Genomic DNA, 16,848 nt, shown 5'->3' on the forward strand with positions numbered 1-16,848 from the left:
TGTGATGGGGTGGGGGGCAGGATCCTGGGTTCTGTTCCCAGCTCTGGCTCGCACTGGCTGTGTGATCACAGGGGTGAGGGGGGGTAGGCATGTGGCAAGGTACATGGGGGACTGTGTGTGTATGGCACCAGAAGCCCCCTCCTCCCGCTACGACTGAGCCACGTCTGTTTCCTGCCTCTGGGCTGAGCCCCTGCGTGTCTGGCTCAGGGCTAGGATGACCAGATGTCCCGATCTGATTCTGCCCCAGCTGCCTCTTCGGGCCCCCTCAGCATTGCTGGAGCTGGAGGCTCTGGGCGTGAGGGGGACCCTGCGGGAGCGCCAAGCGCTGCCCCAGCTCGGGGCCGCCCCCAGCGCTCAGGCCGGACGGAGCAGGGCCGGGCTCGGGCAGCAGCCGCTGAGCGTCACCTTGGCCCGGGGCCCGGGGCCCGGAGCATCCGGCTGTAGCGCGGGGACCTCCGCGCACGAGCGGCCGGGGCCGACGCTCATTAACATTCATAGACGGGGCGGGGCCTCTCCGAATAATTCAGCAACGAGGCTGGGCGGCGGGGGAGGGGCTCAGGCCGCGCCGCCCAATGGGGAACCGAGCCGTGCTGGCGGGGGCGGTGTGCGGGGTCAGGCTCGATCCAAGATGGCGTCGGAGAGGTGAGAGTGGGGGCCGGCGGGGGAACCGGTACCCAGAACCCCCCGGGGCAGGAACCCGCCCCCGCTAGGGCCCCGAATCCCAATCGAGTCTGGCGCTGGGACCCCCCGAGACCATGCCTGGCCCAGGCCCGCCAATACCAGCCCCTCCCCCATCCTCCGCCTGGCCCAGGCCCCCCCCCCAGATACCAGCCCCTCCCCCATCCTCCGCCTGGCCCAGGCCCCCCCAGATACCCGCCTCTGCCCCAGCGCCCTCTGTTCCGGCCCCACCCTAGAGCCCCCCAGTACCAGCCCCTCCCCCATCCTCCGCCTGGCTCAGGGCCCCCCCAGATACCCGCCTCTGCCCCAGCGCCCTCTGTTCCGGCCCCACCCTAGAGCCCCCCAGTACCAGCCCCTCCCCCATCCTCCGCCTGGCTCAGGGCCCCCCCAGATACCCGCCTCTGCCCCAGCGCCCTCTGTTCCGGCCCCACCCTAGAGCCCCCCAGTACCAGCCCCTCCCCCATCCTCCGCCTGGCCCAGGGCCCCCCCAGATACCCGCCTCTGCCCCAGCGCCCTCTGTTCCGTCTCCACCCTAGAGCCCCCCAGTACCAGCCCCTCCCCCATCCTCCGCCTGGATCAGGGCCCCCCCAGGTACCAGCCTCTGCTCCAGCGCCCTCTGTTCCGTCCCCACCCTAGAGCCCCCCAGTACCAGCCCCTCCCCCATCCTCCGCCTGGCTCAGGGCCCCCCCAGATACCCACCTCTGCTCCAGCGCCCTCTGTTCCGTCCCCACCCTAGAGCCCCCCAATACCAGCCCCTCCCCCATCCTCCGCCTGGCTCAGGGCCCCCCCAGGTACCAGCCTCTGCCCCAGCGCCCTCTGTTCCGTCCCCACCCTAGAGCCCCCCAATACTAGCCCCTCCCCCATCCTCCACCTGGCCCAGGGCCCCCCCAGATACCCACCTCTGCCCCAGCACCCTCTGTTCCGGCCCCACCCTACAGCCCCCCAATACCAGCCTCTCCCCCATCCTCCGCCTGGCTCAGGGCCCCCCCCAGGTACCAGCCTCTGCCCCAGCGCCCTCTCTTCCGTCCCCACCCTAGAGCCCCCCAATACCAGCCCCTCCCCCATCCTCCGCCTGGCCCAGGGCCCCCCCAGATACCCACCTCTGCCCCAGCGCCCTCTGTTCCGGCCCCACCCTACAGCCCCCCAATACCAGCCCCTCCCCCATCCTCCACCTGGCCCAGGGCCCCCCCAGATACCCACCTCTGCCCCAGCACCCTCTGTTCTGGCCACACCCTACAGCCCCCCAATACCAGCCCCTCCCCAAGCAGCCTCCTCTCGGTTCCTGTCCCAGAGCCGCCCCCCCCCGCCCAACTACCCTCTACTTGGCTACCCCCAGAGACCCCCAAGCCCAAATAACAGCCCCTTCCCACACATGCCCAGCGCTCTGTGCTCAGCCCCCAGAAACGCTCCCTCAGATATTATCTCTTCCCCCTTCCCACCAAACACCCTCCATTGGCCCCGGCTCACCTGCCCTGACCCCCTTTTAATACCAGCTCCCAGGTCCCTCCCAATACTAGCACCCCCAACCAAAGCTCAGACTGCCCCCTAGACACCAGCTGTGGTCCGTCCACTGGGGTCCAGCCAGAACCTGCTAACTGCACCCAGGGCAGCTGGCTCAGAGCATGGGCTGGCAGTGGCCTGGGGCTGTCCGCTACCTTCTGCTCCCTTGTCTCCTGGGGGGGTGAGGGCTTTCAAGCTCCTGAAAATCCCTCCCACCCCTGAGCCAATTCTGCCTTTTGCACCCATGGCTGCCCTAAAATCCTCTGTCCCAGCGGATGCTAGGGGCCAGCTCTGGCAGGGAGGGACTGTCGGGGGAGCAGCCCTGGGAGTGGAGGTCTGGGGGCATTGTCCCCCTCCCCAGGATAATGGGACGCATTAGCCCTGGTGGCAGGGGGCTTGATATTAGGGCTCTAGGGGTGTAGTGGGGCCAGGTAGGAAGGAACAGGTTGGCTCGTGTGACCAGAGCCCTTCCCTGATCACTACCTATGCTAGTGCCCCTCAGTCCTGTCCTGCAGCCCCTGCTGTCCCAGCATTGGGCTCCCCATGCACAGTTCTGCTGGGGCCCTTTAGTCCAGACCCGCAGCGCTGTGAAACCCAGGTGCTGGTGGCAGAGGCTGAGCCTAGCCTGGCCAGCGCTGGGATTTGCCATGGTGCAGGGAGGGAGTTCATGCTCTAACAGGGTGGCTGGCTGGCACCAAGTAGCAAGCCCCGTTCACATGGTGCTGCATGGCCCTGCGGCCTGTGTTGCAAGCGCTTCTTGCAGGAAGCTGCTCTTTGCTCCATACCAGCGTGAAGGGACCTTGTCCTTCGCCTCCTCCCCCTGCTGCATCAGGAGCTGCCCCTGCGAGGGTGACTGCCAGGTAGAACCTCTCCCAGTGCCCCTTGCCTGCATGTCAGAGGGGCCCGTGGGGCAGAGGGACCCAATAGCAGGTCCTTTAATGAATCCCATAGCTCATCTGGCTCACCTGGGGCTTCTGCCCTGGGAAGGAGGGAAATGGGCTTCTCCCAAGAGTCTGTCAGGATGAGGGGGTCTGCCAGCTATATTTGCCCTGTCCTGAGTGCCAAGTGCCAGAGGTGGGTGCCCCTAGGGCAAGACCTGTGCTGAACTGCCCCCTGAGACCCATGTTGCCCATGTAAGTGGGGGCAGTGCTGTCTCTCCTCTCCTGGCACTGTGGTTAACTCTGATGCAGATTCATTAATTCCCCCCAAGTCCCATCTCCCTCCACACACACACACTGGCATTAACCCTAGCAAGGGGCCAATGCTGTCACTGACTCAGGGCAGGTGCTGGGTACCCTGAAACCAATGCTGCCCGCTCTGGGAAACACATGTGCAGGGCTGGGCGTTCCCCAGAGCTCGCCTCCTGACCCCGGCTCTCTTCCAGGCTGGGGATGGCAGCTCTCACCTGGATGGCCCTTTGCCTTGCTGCTGCCTTTGCTGTGGACAGGAGCAACTTCAAGACATGTGAGCAAAGCTCCTTCTGCAAGTGAGTAGCAGGGCAGGGGCATGGGGCTGAACAAAGCAAAGGGGGAACAGCGAGGGCAGGCAGCTGGAGTGGAGGGGACCGGCTGGGAGGATCATGGCCCCCAGGTGGGACCAGGAGCTGCTGCTCCCTCTAGCCACTCCCCCTTGCACTGGCAGCGGGTTTGGGGGGGGGGGAAGGGGGGGACCTGTTGTGCAGCTCCCAGCCTGGATTCTCTCCCCAAGGGCGGGGAGCAGAGATACAAACAAGCTGTGCTGCTGTTGGGATCTGGAGAGCAGGGAGCCAGGCTGAGTGCCTCCCCTGGAGGCTGCTCCTGGCGCTGGTTGCTCTAACCCTCCCCCTGTCCCCAGGCGCCAGAGGAGTGTGAAGCCCGGGAGCTCCCCTTACAGGGCATTGCTGGAGTCTCTCCAGCTCAGCCAGGACTCCATGAAACTGCAGCTTGTCAACGAAGTGAACAAGGTGAGGGGGGCCCAGATTGGGGTGGGAGCTTGAGAGGCCTGTGACTAAGGTAGGGCCCAGCCCTGAGATGCAGGTCCTGGATGTGATGAGACCAGAGGCTGGGTGGGAGTCAGGATTTCTTGGCAGTGGTGGCATTGCACCGGAAGCTGTTCTGATACTGTTCAGCAGCAGTAGCAGTATTGTAGTCGAGCCGTAAGGGGGATTGATCCCTGAGCCTCCATGCTGCTGGGGGACATGCTCACTCACAATGAACAGCATGTTGCGGGCATGGTCCTGCTGGACTTCGCAAAGCTCCAAAGTGAGTGACAGCATCTAGTGCAGCCAGCAGAGGTACATGACCCTCATCCTCCAGGGCAGGGGCTCGACAGCTCCTTCTCTGGACAGGTCACATGAGCCGCTGCATCTGGGCAGCTCAGCTCTGGGGCCAGGGCGTGGGTGTGGGGGTCTGTGTGCCCTGGAGTGAGCAGGATGCAATGTGGGTGAGTCCTGGGGGGATGGCATTAGAGCTGGAGACTAAAGGCTGCAAAGGCCACAGCTGGTTACAGAGCAGGGACTGGCGTGGCCGTATGAGCTGGGGTGGAGAGGTTGGCAGGAACCTTGTTGGAAAGGACTCAAGAAGGGTAACCCTAGAGCAGTCAGGACATGCAGCCAGACCTCTCTGGAGTCCCCGGTATGTCTCTCGATTCAGTTCCCTCCGATCTGCACAGGTTTGGCACCCCCCACCATAAGTGTGTGTGTGTGTGTGTGTGTGTCTGGGTATGTTGTTTTTAATCTGGACACGTCCCTTTGGATAACTTGCCAGTCCTCAGCCAGGCCTGGTTTAGCCATGGATCATGCACTAGGCATTGAGAATACAACTAAAATGTGAATTCATTTAATAATTCTTGTGTAAGAAAATCAGTATTTGACTGGCATTAGAGCACCTTCAGATTTAGGACTAACTACTGCTCCTGGTTTCTGTCTCCAGTTCTGGGAGAGAAGTGGAGCCTAATGAGGCAAGGGGACTGAGAACTAGGGCTCCTGGGTTCTATTCCCAGTGCTGGAGGGGAGTGGGAGCCAGTAGGTTGGAGCAGGAGGGCTGGGAGCCAGGACACCTAGTTCTGTTTCCAACAGTGCCCCTCTCACCTCTGCATAGCAGGGTGATGCATGGCTCCCCAGCTCTTCAAAGCGATTCCCAGGGTTCCCTCTGGCCAGGGAGACTGGCATGTCCCCTGCGGAGGCCTTGGGACGGAGGTGAGGCTGACACTGATTCTCGCTAGGTCCCACTCCTGCTAGAGCTTTACGGGCTGCAGGGGAACATGACGCGCATCAAGATCAATGAGCTGAGCCCGTTGCGCCCACGCTACGAGGTGCCCGATGTGCTGGTGCGTGACCCACCCACCACCTGGTAAGAGGTCTTGCAGGGAGGGGGACCCCCTTTTGCTGTGCTTGGGGGAGTTGTGGGGCTAACAGCGGGGAACCCTTGGGCCTGCTCTTCCAGCTGTGCTCCCTGGGTAAGCAGGTGAGGGGAGATGGGCAGGGGGTCCCCCATGGCTCTGGCCCTGCAGGCTAGCTGTATCCCCCGTCCATATCTCTGCCCTCCATCCCCTCTCTGCTGTCCCCCAGGCTGGCAGTGATGGGCCGAGACGAGAACAGTGTGGAGCTCTCGCTGGGCGACTCTGGACACAAGCTGATCCTGACAGGGAAGCCGTTCCGCATGGACCTGCTGCAGGGACGGGAGCTGGTGCTGAGCATCAACCCCCGCGGGCTGCTGCACTTCGAGCACCTGCGGCACCGGAAGGACTCGTGAGTACCAGGGGAAGGGGAGCTCTGGGCCTGTCCAGCCTGTAGCCCTGGCAGCTGTGAGTCCCTCCCTGCAGGTGGGGTTGTGTCCCTGAGAGCTAGCAGGGCTCTGATCCCTGAGGGGTGACCAGCTTCCATTCAGCTTAGTGTGCTCAGTCCAAACCTCTCCTGGCAGGGGCCATGTAGGGGGCTGGGCAGGAGCTGGCTTCAGGGAGAGCTCCCAGCTACTCCAGCCCTGGCCTCTCCCAGCAGGGGGGTGCTGTAGTGAGGCAGGGTCCATGTTCAAGCTGTTCATGAACAGCCCAAACCTCTCGATTTCTTCTCTCTGGAGACCATGGTTGGGGGCTGTTTCCCAGGGCTGGTCGCTGGGGGGCTGGAGGAGGCAGTTGCTGGGGTCCGGCCCCTTGCTATGACTCTATTAGGAGGCACAGCTGGGAGGGGGAGCAGTCCCTGCTGCATCTGTTGTGCTCCTGGGGGCGCAGGGCCTGGTGAGGGGCAGGTGAAGGGGGGCGGGGATCTCTGGGTCTGGAATTCCATGCACTGACTCTCACTGTTTCTGTTTTGTTGGTTGTGCCTCCCCCGGCCCCAGTTTCTCGGATAAAGTTAGTAGCTCGGTCGGTAGCTTGTGGGATAAGATCAAGAGCCTTTTCTCTAGGTAAATCCACAGCTTCTGCTACTGTCTGTGACCCCCACAACCCGCGCGTAGCCGGGGGCTGTAGTACTACAGCTGGGGAGCCCTGGGGCCAATCCCTTCCTCCTCCCCCCATGTCCAGATTTGAGGAGCCCTGGGGCTGATCCTTCCCCTTCCTCTAGTCCCAGGGGGATGGTGTTCACCCCCTGCCTCATTCCCTCCGAGCACTCCCCAGACCCTCAGTGACTTAATCCCTGCCCCGGTGGCAGGCTGTGCCAGGCAGGCAAGACGCACACAGGGAGGGAGCCGGCAGGTGCATGGGAGCCCCTAGTTGCTCAGGGCTGGGGCCTGCCTGGGCAGCTACCTGCAGGAGCTAGGGGAGGGTGACATGGGGGCTCTGTGGACTTGGACAGGTGGAATTTGTTTGTGGATTGTTTCCTCCCAGGGGGGCAGGTTGGGGAGGGGCTTTGTCCGCCTGGGGGCCAGGCTGGGCAGGGGGTGGGCCAGGGAGAGGCTGTGTCTCCTGGGGAAGGAAGGAATGGGGATCAGGTGGGGAGAGGGGCTGTGCCCTGCCCCAGAGGCCATGCAGGGGTAGTGGCTTTATCCAAGGGTGGGAGAGTGGTTTCAGGGATAGGTGAGCCCAGCCCTGCCCCCCTCAGACTGAATCCAGTCTTCCAATGAACGCTATCAGGGAAGGGGCTGCCCTGGGGCTGGGAGACACCTGGCACTGTCCTCTCCCTCACAGTGGTATTGGAGCCCCAATCTGAGACTCTCCGAACCCCCTTTACACCAGTCTCTGCTCCTCTCTCTCTCTGTAGCTGCCCCAGCATATAGCTCCATAGGACCCCGATGGCTGGGATGCTTGCTCTCCCTTTGGGTGATGAGACCTGCTTCCGAGTGTGTTAGCATGGGTGACCCAGCCCCCTGGACTGTGGAGTGTCAGGGTGGGGGCAGCACCCTCCCTGGCATAGGGGGAAGGCTCTGCTCAGAGGGAGTCAGGTCGGGGGGCTCCCTGCAGAGTTTGGGTACATCTGGGCTGGGCTGTCCCCCTTGCCCGCTAACCTGGTGCCAGCCTGTGTGTGAGTGATTCCTGCTTCTAGAGACTAATGGTGCCTGCCTGCCATGGAGATGCTGCTGTGCCCAGCTTGGGGTGTCATCCCTGGCGCTGCCGTGCCTTGGTGGTGCTCGGGGCAGGTGCTGAGCCAGCTTTTCTTCCCTCTGCCTCTTTCAGGGAGGAGCCAAAGGAGTCAGCCCTGGAGGGCGGAGCAGCCGGGGAGGAGACGGAGCCAGCTGTGCCTGGGGAGCAGGAGTCCAGTGAGAAGAGCACAAAGGTGTGTGAGAGAGAAGGGGACTTGTGTGGAGCAGGGGGTGGGAGCCCTGTGCAGAGACTCAGGGGGCAGTGGTGGGGAGGACTTGTGTGGTGGCACGGGTAGAGCCTCTGTGGGAAGGGGGTAGCTGAGCAGTAACTGGGTGCAAAGGCATGTAGAGGTCTTGACTACTGTGCCTCATGCATGTGGAGGCTGTCCTGCTCCCCCAGAACGGTGCCCCGTGGGTGTGACTGGAAGCTTGGGGGCGCCCATACTCATCCCTGCAGCTCCCCTGTCTAACTTCCATCCCTCTCAGTCAGAGGAGGTGTCAGACGAGCCAGACCGGGCTGAAGAGGAACTGGGTTCCTGGGAAGAGACGTTCAAGACCCACACGGACAGCAAGCCCAATGGTGAGAGCCATCCTGACCCTACCATGTGGGGCTAGGCAGGCCCATTGCTCTGTTCTGGAGTCAGGGGGTGGGGTTACTGGGCTAGGCGGGCCCATTGCTCTGATCTGGAGTCGAGGGGTGGGGGTTACTGGGCTAAGCGGGCCCATTGCTCTGATCTGGAGTTAACAGGGGGTTACTGGGCTAAACAGGCCCATTACTCTGATCTGGTGGTGGGGGAGGGTTTACTGAGCTAGGTGGGCCCATTGCTCTGACCCAGAGCCGGGGGTTACTGGGCTAGACAGGCCCATTGGTTGGAGGAGACCAGTGCCCCTGCCTGCCTTGCCACCACAGCAAAAGGCTCTAGGGGGCGCTGGCAGTGGGAGTGACTCTGGGCCCCATCCTGCACAGCCAGCATGGGGGCACAGTGCTGGGGCAAGGAGGCCCCTTTTTGGGCAGAGCCTGGCAGTGCCGTGCTGCCCAGGACCCTCAGGTCCTGGATAACGAGAGCTGCAGCGTTATCACGACCCCCTCATTCCAGGGCCGACCTCGGTGGGGCTGGATTTCTCGCTGCCTGGCTTTGAGCATGTCTATGGGATCCCGGAGCATGCCGACAACCTGCGCCTGCGCACCACTGAGTGAGGAGGGGGCCCATTGGCGCTGTGGGGGGGTTCTGTGCTTGTCTGGGCCCATGGGCGATGCAAGAGTGCTCCTCCTGTTGGGGCTGGGGGGAGGGGAGGCTGAGGGACTGTTGGGGGACGGGGTGCTGCTCCTCTCAGGGTTGGGGATGGGATGGGAAGGGCAGGGCAGGGCAGTGACCTGACGTGTCCCTGCAGAGGGGGTGACCCATACCGCCTCTACAATCTGGATGTATTCCAATATGAGCTGTACAATCCCATGGCACTGTACGGCTCCGTGCCGCTCCTGCTGGCCCACAACACCCAGCGCACCCTGGGCATCTTCTGGCTCAATGCCGCTGAGACTTGGGTCGACATCAGCTCCAACACAGCTGGCAAGGTATGGGGGCACGGGCTCCTGCTGGGCTGGCAGGGCGGGGTTCAGAAATCGTCTCCTGGGGGGATAATGTGTGTGGAGTGTGTCAGCTCTGTGGAGGAGTAGTTCCAAGCAGGGGGAAGGAAGCTGGCTCCTGTTGGGTACTGTGTGGGGATGGGGCTGGCTCTGAGTGGAGGGGTTGGAGGGAGACAGTGGGGGAGCAGGTACACCCCTCCCCCCCATTGCTGATGGCTCCATCTGCAGACACTGTTTGGGAAGATGCTGGATTACATGCAGGGGGGCGGCGAGACCCCTCAGACTGACGTGCGCTGGATGTCGGAGAGCGGCATAATCGATGTCTTTCTGCTGCTGGGGCCTGCACCCACCGATGTCTTCAGGCAGTACACAGCCCTGACTGGTACAGGCCAGGGAGGGGGAGTTACCCAGCCCTGATGGGTACGGGTGGTGGGGGAGGGGGAATACAAGGCCCTGGTGGGTACAGGCCAGGGGGCGGGGGTACATGGCCCTGGTGGGAGGCCTGGGTGAGGGGAGGGTTACCAGCCCTGATGGGTACGAGTGGTTGGGGAGGGGAATACAAGGCCCTGGTGGGGACAGGTCAGTGGGCGGGGGTACAAGGTCCTGGTGGGGACAGGTCAGTGGGCGAGGGTATGTGGCCCTGACGGGTACAGGAGGAGGGGAGAGTTTACGCAGCCCTGATGGGGTACAGAGAAGTGGGAATGAGGTTACAGGGCCCTCGGGGATCCAGGGGCTGCGTCAGGCCAGGCTGCGGGGTCGCTGCACAGCCCTGTCAGGGGAGTCAGGTGCAAGGGAAAGGTGGCTCCACGAGGTGGCTGGGGCGCCCCATGTATTGGTTCCTATTTCCCCCAGGCACACAGGCCCTGCCCCCACTCTTTGCCGTGGCCTATCACCAGAGCCGCTGGAACTACAACGACGAGGAGGACGTGGCTGCCGTGGACGATGGCTTCGACACAAACGACATCCCCTATGATGTCATCTGGCTGGATATCGAGCACACCGACGGCAAGCGCTACTTCACCTGGGACCCCAACAAGTTCCCCCAGCCCCGCAACATGCTGGGGCGCCTGGCTGCCAAGAGACGCAAAGTGAGAACCCCACCGGTGCCCCCCCCCGACCTGACTTCTCTGGCACCCAACCACTGATTCCCCACACACACACCCGACTTCTCCGGCGCCTGCTCCCTAGCGCGCCCCCCCTGACCCGACCCAACTTCTCTGGCAGCCACTCACCAGTGCCCCCCACCCCACCTCCCAACTTCTCTGGCACCTGCCCAGCACATCCCCCTGACCCTACCCTGCTGGCGCCTGCCCACCAATGCCCCCCCCCCTCACCCAACTTCTCCAGCACTCACCCACCAATATCCCCCTGACCCTACCCTGCTGGCGCCTACCCACCAATGCCACCCTCCTCAACCCGATTTCTCTGGCGCCTGCCCACCAACGTGCTCCACCGACCCAACTTTTCTGGCGCCCACCCACCAATGCCCACCTGCACTCCCCGGTGCTGCTTCACTGGGGACCTCAGTCGGTTCCTCCAGCCCTGCAGCATCCTGGGCCAAGAGATAGAAGGTGAGATATCCCCACCACCTCATGCCACTGGGGTGGCTGCCAGCAGGAGGTCCTATGTGAGGTCCCTGCAGGATACATGGCTATGAGCCCAGCCTGAATGGCAAGGTATGCCCTGCCCCACCTGACCCCCCTCCGACTGTGGAGGTGCCTGGTTCATGTCTCTTGCCCCTCCCCCCAGATGGTGTCCATTGTGGACCCGCACATCAAGGTGGACAGCGGGTACCGGGTCCACAATGAGATCCGCTCCCGTGGCTTCTATGTCAAGACCAAAGATGGCAGCGACTATGAAGGCTGGTGCTGGCCAGGTGAGCTAGGGACGCAGTTGGGATGGGGGACAGGGCTGTGGCCCGGGACAGGGTGGGGGTGGGGCTGGCCAGGAGGGAGTGCCTGGCAGAGTCCTGGGCGTGGAGCCCCTATGGTGTCACTAATGCTCCCATTTCCTCCCCCCACCCTCCCGCAGGCTCGTCTGGCTACCCCGACTTCACCAACCCTGAGATGCGTGCCTGGTGGGCCAGCATGTTCTCCTATGACCAGTATGAGGTAGAGTGAAAGTAGAACCATGGGTAGGGAGTGGAGCCATGGGGTGAGCTGTCTCCACACTCAGGTTAGGGGTCCAGCATTGCACTGTCCCTTGACCCAGCAGCTTTTCCCAGGTGGGGCAGGAGGACTGGGGTGCTGCCTATCTCTCATTGCCCACCCCGTCCCCCAGGCATCCATGGAGAACTTGTACATTTGGAACGACATGAATGAACCATCTGTGTTCAACGGCCCCGAGGTGACCATGTACAAAGACGCCCTGCACCAGGGCGGCTGGGAGCACCGCGACCTGCACAACCTCTACGGCTTCTACGTGGTGAGGGGGCAGGGAGTACTTGGGGGGCACTGCCACCTGCACAACCTTCTTTGTGGTGAGGGGGACAGAAACCTGGGGGGTACACTGCCACCTGCACAACTTTCTACATGGTGTGGGGAGGCACCAGGAGTGTTGGGAGCTCAAGAGCCTGCAAACCTTTGTGGGGGGAGGGTAGACCCATGGCTCAGGGGGATGGAAAAGTCACCCTCATGGTGAGATCCCAGTGAAGGGGAGTCCCCAGTGTGAGAAGAGTGTCACTCACTTGGGGTTGGGGATTGCAACCCCATGGTAGGCTCCCAGGGGGCTGGGGTTTCCCTAAGGAGGGGGAGGTCCCAGTTGGTGAAAGGTGTTGGCAGACTCTGCCCGTCACCCTCACAGAGTATCTTTTCCCTCTGGCAGCAAATGGCGACAGCGCAGGGACTGGAGCAGCGCTCGGGGGGCCTGGAGCGCCCCTTCGTGCTGAGCCGTGCCTTCTTTGCCGGCTCCCAGCGCTACGGTGAGTGGGTGGGGGCGCTTTGCCCCCCAGTGCCCTTGTGGGGGTGGGTAGTGGAGAGGCTGTGATGGTTTTCAGGGGACCCAGGGCTGAGATCGTGAGCTAGGATAACGGGGACCAAAGGGTCCCACACAAACCAGAAGCAGCAGCCACTTTCTCAAGACATGTCGCAGGCTGATCTGGCGAAAGCCCTTTCGCTCACGCTGAATATCCTTTGCAGCCTTTCAAGTGAGGCTGGTTGTGCTCATTTTCATGGATGTGATTGCACTGCCCAGTTGCTTTCTTACGTGCAGGAGAAAGGAGGGGGGTTGCCACCTTTTACCCCCCAAATTTCCTTGTCTGTCCCCAGGTTCACCCCATGGCAGTGTGCCACTGCCCTATTGATTTCACATCCCTCCTTCCTCTTGACTTCATATGCAATTGGGGCTTCTGCGGCGTTGGTTTGCAATGCTCCATTTACATGCCACCCAAGAGCCAGGTGAATGCACACCTGGCATGGTGGAAAGCTGTTGAGCAGCTCTGCCTGGGTACTGCCTGGCAGACGGCATGGGCAGTACCGCCTGTCATGGATCTCCATACGTTTCACACCCATAGCAATGACCAGTCTGAGCCTGGGTTTCATTTAAGACCTGGCACGAGTGTTTTTGGTGCACCAGACTGCACATCCCAGGGTCAGGGGAGTCTTGTAACCCCTTGAGCACAGGGGACTGCTCTGTGCTCACCCCTTTCTCTGGTGCCCACCACCTCACAGGCGCAGTGTGGACGGGAGACAATGCGGCCGAGTGGGACCACATGAAGATCTCCATACCCATGTGCCTGAGCCTGGCCCTGACGGGCATCTCCTTCTGCGGTGGTGTGTGCGTGCGTGGGGCAGGGCTGGCCTTGGTTGCTGTCCTTCCAGGCTGTGGCTGAGGGCTAGGGGTTGGCAGGACGGAGGTGGGAGGCAGTTGGGGGTCAGACTGGTCACTCCTACCTTGGCACTGTCTCTCAGTGGGTTGGGGGCCTGAGGGGCTTAGGGTCAGGTTTTCACCACTGGTGCTGGGCGGAGCAGGGGGTTGTTGGGGTCAGAACTGGGCTCTCTCTCCACAGCCCCATCTCTTAGGGGGCAGGAGGAAGATTGGTGGGGGACACTGGGGCCTGGGGCCAGACCAGGCACTCAACTTGGCCCTGTCTGTCGTGCTGCAGCTGATGTGGGTGGCTTTTTCAAGAGCCCGGATGCGGAGCTGCTGGTGCGCTGGTACCAGGTTGGCGCCTACCAGCCCTTCTACCGAACTCATGCCCACCTGGACACTGTGCGGCGTGAGCCCTGGCTGTTTGGGGAGGAGAACAAGGCCTTGATCCGTGCTGCCATCCGCCAGCGCTATGCCTTGCTGCCCTACTGGTACACGACCTTCTATCACAGCTACCGCTCTGGTCAGCCAGTCATGAGGTGAGCAGAGGTTGGAGGATAGAGATCTTGAGGCACAGGCATCACTGGATAGTGTGGGGCCTCTTGGGCTGGGTAGTTGGGGGGAGGTTCTAGGGTCAGGGACATGGTTCGGGATGGAGTGGGGGAAGCTCTTGGAGTGGGAGCACCGCTGGAGACTGAGTGGGTGGGGCACTGCTGGGAGCTCTTGGTAGGGCACTACTGGAGAAGGCACCATTGGGGACAGTGTGGGGCCTCTTGGGGTGAGGGCATGGCTGGTGATGGAGTTGGGGGGAGGCGTTGCTGTGTAATGGGGGTGGCTCGGGGCAGGGGCACTGCTCGTAACAGTGCAGGAGCTTGGGGGGCTCATGGGCATCAGGGTCTGGTCCCCCGCTCATGCCCTGCTCTGTTCCAGGCCGCTCTGGGTGGAGTACCCTGATGACGTCACCACCTTCAGCATTGATGACCAGTTCCTGATCGGTGAGTGCCCAGCCCATGGGGATCCCTGGCTGGGGGTAGGTGCTGCCCTCCTGTCCCCTCCCCCTCCCCCCATGTCCTAGGTGCTGCTGACCTTGCTGTGTCCTCCCCTCAGGTAATGCATTGCTGGTCCACCCAGTGACGGAGCAGGGAGCCCACGGTGTGCAGGTCTACCTGCCTGGCAAAGGACAGGTGAGGAGGGAGGTGGCTCATGGTGGAAGGGCAGCAGGATGCTGAGAACTATGGGGCACTTGCTGTTGGCATCCTCTGTAACTTCTCTCTTGGCAGGTTTGGTATGATGTCCATTCGCACCAGAAGCACCATGCCCCCCAGACGCTCTATGTGCCGGTCATCCTGAGCAGTGTGAGTCATGGAGGGGCATCCTCACTGGGAATGGGTCATGGGGCCTTCACTTCTAGGGGGCTCTGGCTCTGATTCAGCTCCAGGATAGAGGGGTTGGCTGGCTCTGTGTGTGGGCAATGGGACACGGGGCCTTTCCCCTCCAGGGGCATGGCTTCAATCCAGCCGAAGGGCAGCTCTGGCTAGGGCTACTGACCACTTCTCTCCCTGCAGATCCCTGTGTACCAGCGGGGCGGGAGCATTGTGCCACGGAAGGAGCGGGTACGCCGCTCATCGGACTGCATGTACCGTGACCCCTATACACTCTACGTGGCGCTCAGCCCCCAGGTGAGTGATGCAGGGCCCCAGGGTGGGGGTTTCCTAGTAACCCTGCCACTATTTACCAGCTTCTGTCTCCACACAGGGTACAGCAGAAGGAGAGCTCTTCATTGACGATGGGCACACGTACAACTTCGAGAGCAAGGCCCAGTACCTGCACCGCCACTTCAGCTTTGCCAGCAACACTCTGACAGCCAGGTACCCACATGGTGCTGGCTTGTTATTGGCACCGCACCTCCCAACCCTCCCCCAGCGCTGGGCTGCCACCCTACCCTGTCCCACTTTGATGCTGGTACCCACGCTGTACTAGCACAATGCTGACACCCCTCTTCTCAAATGGCACCAGCCCACAATTCCTCCCAGACTGCCAGGTAACCTCCCTTCCCCGCACATACAGTGCTGACCTAGCAGTGCTGCCTGCCCTGGACAGCTTGGCTCTGCTCCTTATCTGGCAGCCTCTGACCCCCAGGCTCTGTCCCCTTTTCTAGATCGGCGGATTCCAAAGGCATTTTCGAGAGCCCAGCCTGGATTGAGCGGGTGGTGATCCTGGGAGCAGGGAAGCCAGCTGCCGTCTTCCTCAGACAACCTGGTGAGTAGGGGCACAGGGCCAAGGGGCCTCTGGACTTCCTGGTCCAGTCATAGGCGATGGCAGTAAATGTTCTGTGGGGGTTGGGTCCAAGTTGTGGGGTGGGGGAGAGTACTCCAGGGAACTCTCCTTTCTAATGGCCGCCCTCCCACCTCCTGCAGGCATGGCTGAGACGCGCCTGGATTTCCAGCACGAGCCAGAGACCTCTGTCCTGACTCTCCGCAAACCTGGTGTCAACATCGGAGCCGATTGGAGCATCTCCCTGCGATAATACCGTGTGGCGGGAGTGGAGGGGGGGGCTTGGAGTGAAGAATGATGCTCCCCCACCCTCCCCCCAGGCTTCACAGGCAGGGATGGGGCCTTGAGCCAGCAGTATCCACCCCTCTCCCTGTATTTCAGGGCTAGTCTCCTCTGTGAAGGGCAGATGGGATGTTCTGACACCACCCCCAGCCCTTCACAGTGTAGGGGTGGCAGGGAGGTGGGAGTGCCCAGCCCCTACCACCCTTATCTTTCTCTGAGCTGCTTCATAGACTAATTTCCAGCAATATTTGCTCCTGGTTGTGAATGACAAATCCTTGGGCTGGGAGCCAGGTTGCTGTGTTACTATCCAACACCCCTTGCTGATCAGAGGCCCCTCCCAGGAGGGGTAGGGGTGGGGGTGGGGGTGGGAGCGGGAGCAGCTGCCCAGTGACCCAGTTCTCCAGAAACATTTAGGTGCCCCGGCACAACAGTGGGACCAAACAGTTTGGCTGGCCTGATCCTTTGACACCCCCCTTCCTGCCCTAGAGGGACTCACTACTCCTCTCACACACACTTTTGGCTGCCCTTCCTCTGTGGGTGTGGGAGGGATGGTCCCCTATCTAACTCAGCCTGTTCCCCAAGCAGTGCTGCTGGACCAGAAGCAAATTTTGGAATGTGCAGGTGCAGGGAGCCTCTCTGTATCCCACTGCTGGTGGGGGAGGGCACCCCCGCCTTCCTGCAGCCCTTGTCCCTGTCCCATGGTGGGGGGGTGCAGGTGGTGCACTGCCCCCACTGCTGGAAAGGGGAGGGTTCTGCTGTGTCAGGTATGGATGAGAGTAGCTCACTGTCGCTTGTATTTATAGTGGTGAGGGAGCAGATGGATCATGTGGGAGGACGGGATCAGAATCCAGATCGTGGGCAAGGGGAGGGTGGGTGGATGGATGGGGGAAACTAGCTGGGCCAAAAGGCAGCCTTGTCCCCTCTCCTGGCAGAAGTGACAATGAGGGGCAATGGCAGGAGTATTCGTCTCTATGCCCTCCCTCGCCTCTTGCAAGGTTGCTACCCCTGCCCTGCTCCTGTCCAGGTGTCTGGGGGTAGTGTTCCTCACACAGAGGGGCAGAGCTGGCCCTGGCATGTATTTTTGTTCCCAAACTGCCTCCTTCCCCCCCCCAGATGGATGGACAGACAGAGCCATGGGTGGCCTGGCCCTGCAGGGGGTGAAGTGTCATCGACTTCATGTTTTGATAAAAGATGAACAATAAAAAGAAAAAAAAGTGATGTTCTGGGCTT

General features: G+C 61.9%; 1 protein-coding gene across 2 annotated transcripts; it reads left to right on the forward strand.

Moving 5' to 3' along the window:
• Positions 1 to 586: 586 nt before the first annotated feature.
• On the forward strand, positions 587 to 16,840 carry GANAB (glucosidase II alpha subunit). 2 transcript variants are annotated; one of them, XM_030569188.1, is made up of 25 exons: positions 587 to 642; positions 3,563 to 3,664; positions 4,012 to 4,120; positions 5,380 to 5,507; positions 5,726 to 5,905; positions 6,492 to 6,557; positions 7,765 to 7,864; positions 8,157 to 8,250; positions 8,768 to 8,864; positions 9,063 to 9,243; positions 9,484 to 9,637; positions 10,108 to 10,343; positions 11,005 to 11,131; positions 11,287 to 11,366; positions 11,536 to 11,679; positions 12,079 to 12,175; positions 12,924 to 13,025; positions 13,358 to 13,601; positions 13,993 to 14,057; positions 14,170 to 14,246; positions 14,343 to 14,417; positions 14,628 to 14,741; positions 14,818 to 14,930; positions 15,221 to 15,321; positions 15,480 to 16,840. In XM_030569188.1, the coding sequence occupies exons 1-25, from the start codon at positions 629 to 631 to the stop codon at positions 15,587 to 15,589; spliced, it is 2,910 nt and encodes a 969-aa protein (XP_030425048.1). In that variant the 5' UTR covers positions 587 to 628; the 3' UTR covers positions 15,590 to 16,840. The 2 variants fall into 2 exon arrangements, with proteins under 2 accessions (XP_030425048.1, XP_030425046.1); XM_030569186.1 differs by lacking the exons at positions 587 to 642; positions 6,492 to 6,557.
• Positions 16,841 to 16,848: the final 8 nt, after the last annotated feature.

Source organism: Gopherus evgoodei, chromosome 7 (genome assembly GCF_007399415.2).
Source record: "Gopherus evgoodei ecotype Sinaloan lineage chromosome 7, rGopEvg1_v1.p, whole genome shotgun sequence".
NCBI classification, from domain to species: Eukaryota; Metazoa; Chordata; order Testudines; family Testudinidae; genus Gopherus; species Gopherus evgoodei.

What these genes read in the sequence shown, in the direction of transcription:
- GANAB (XM_030569188.1), top strand. An exon ending in CGTGACCCACCCACCACCTG is followed by an intron (nt 5,508 to 5,725) that starts GTAAGAGGTCTT and finishes GCTGTCCCCCAG; the next exon opens with GCTGGCAGTGATGGGCCGAG. An exon ending in TGCCGGCTCCCAGCGCTACG is followed by an intron (nt 12,176 to 12,923) that starts GTGAGTGGGTGG and finishes ACCACCTCACAG; the next exon opens with GCGCAGTGTGGACGGGAGAC.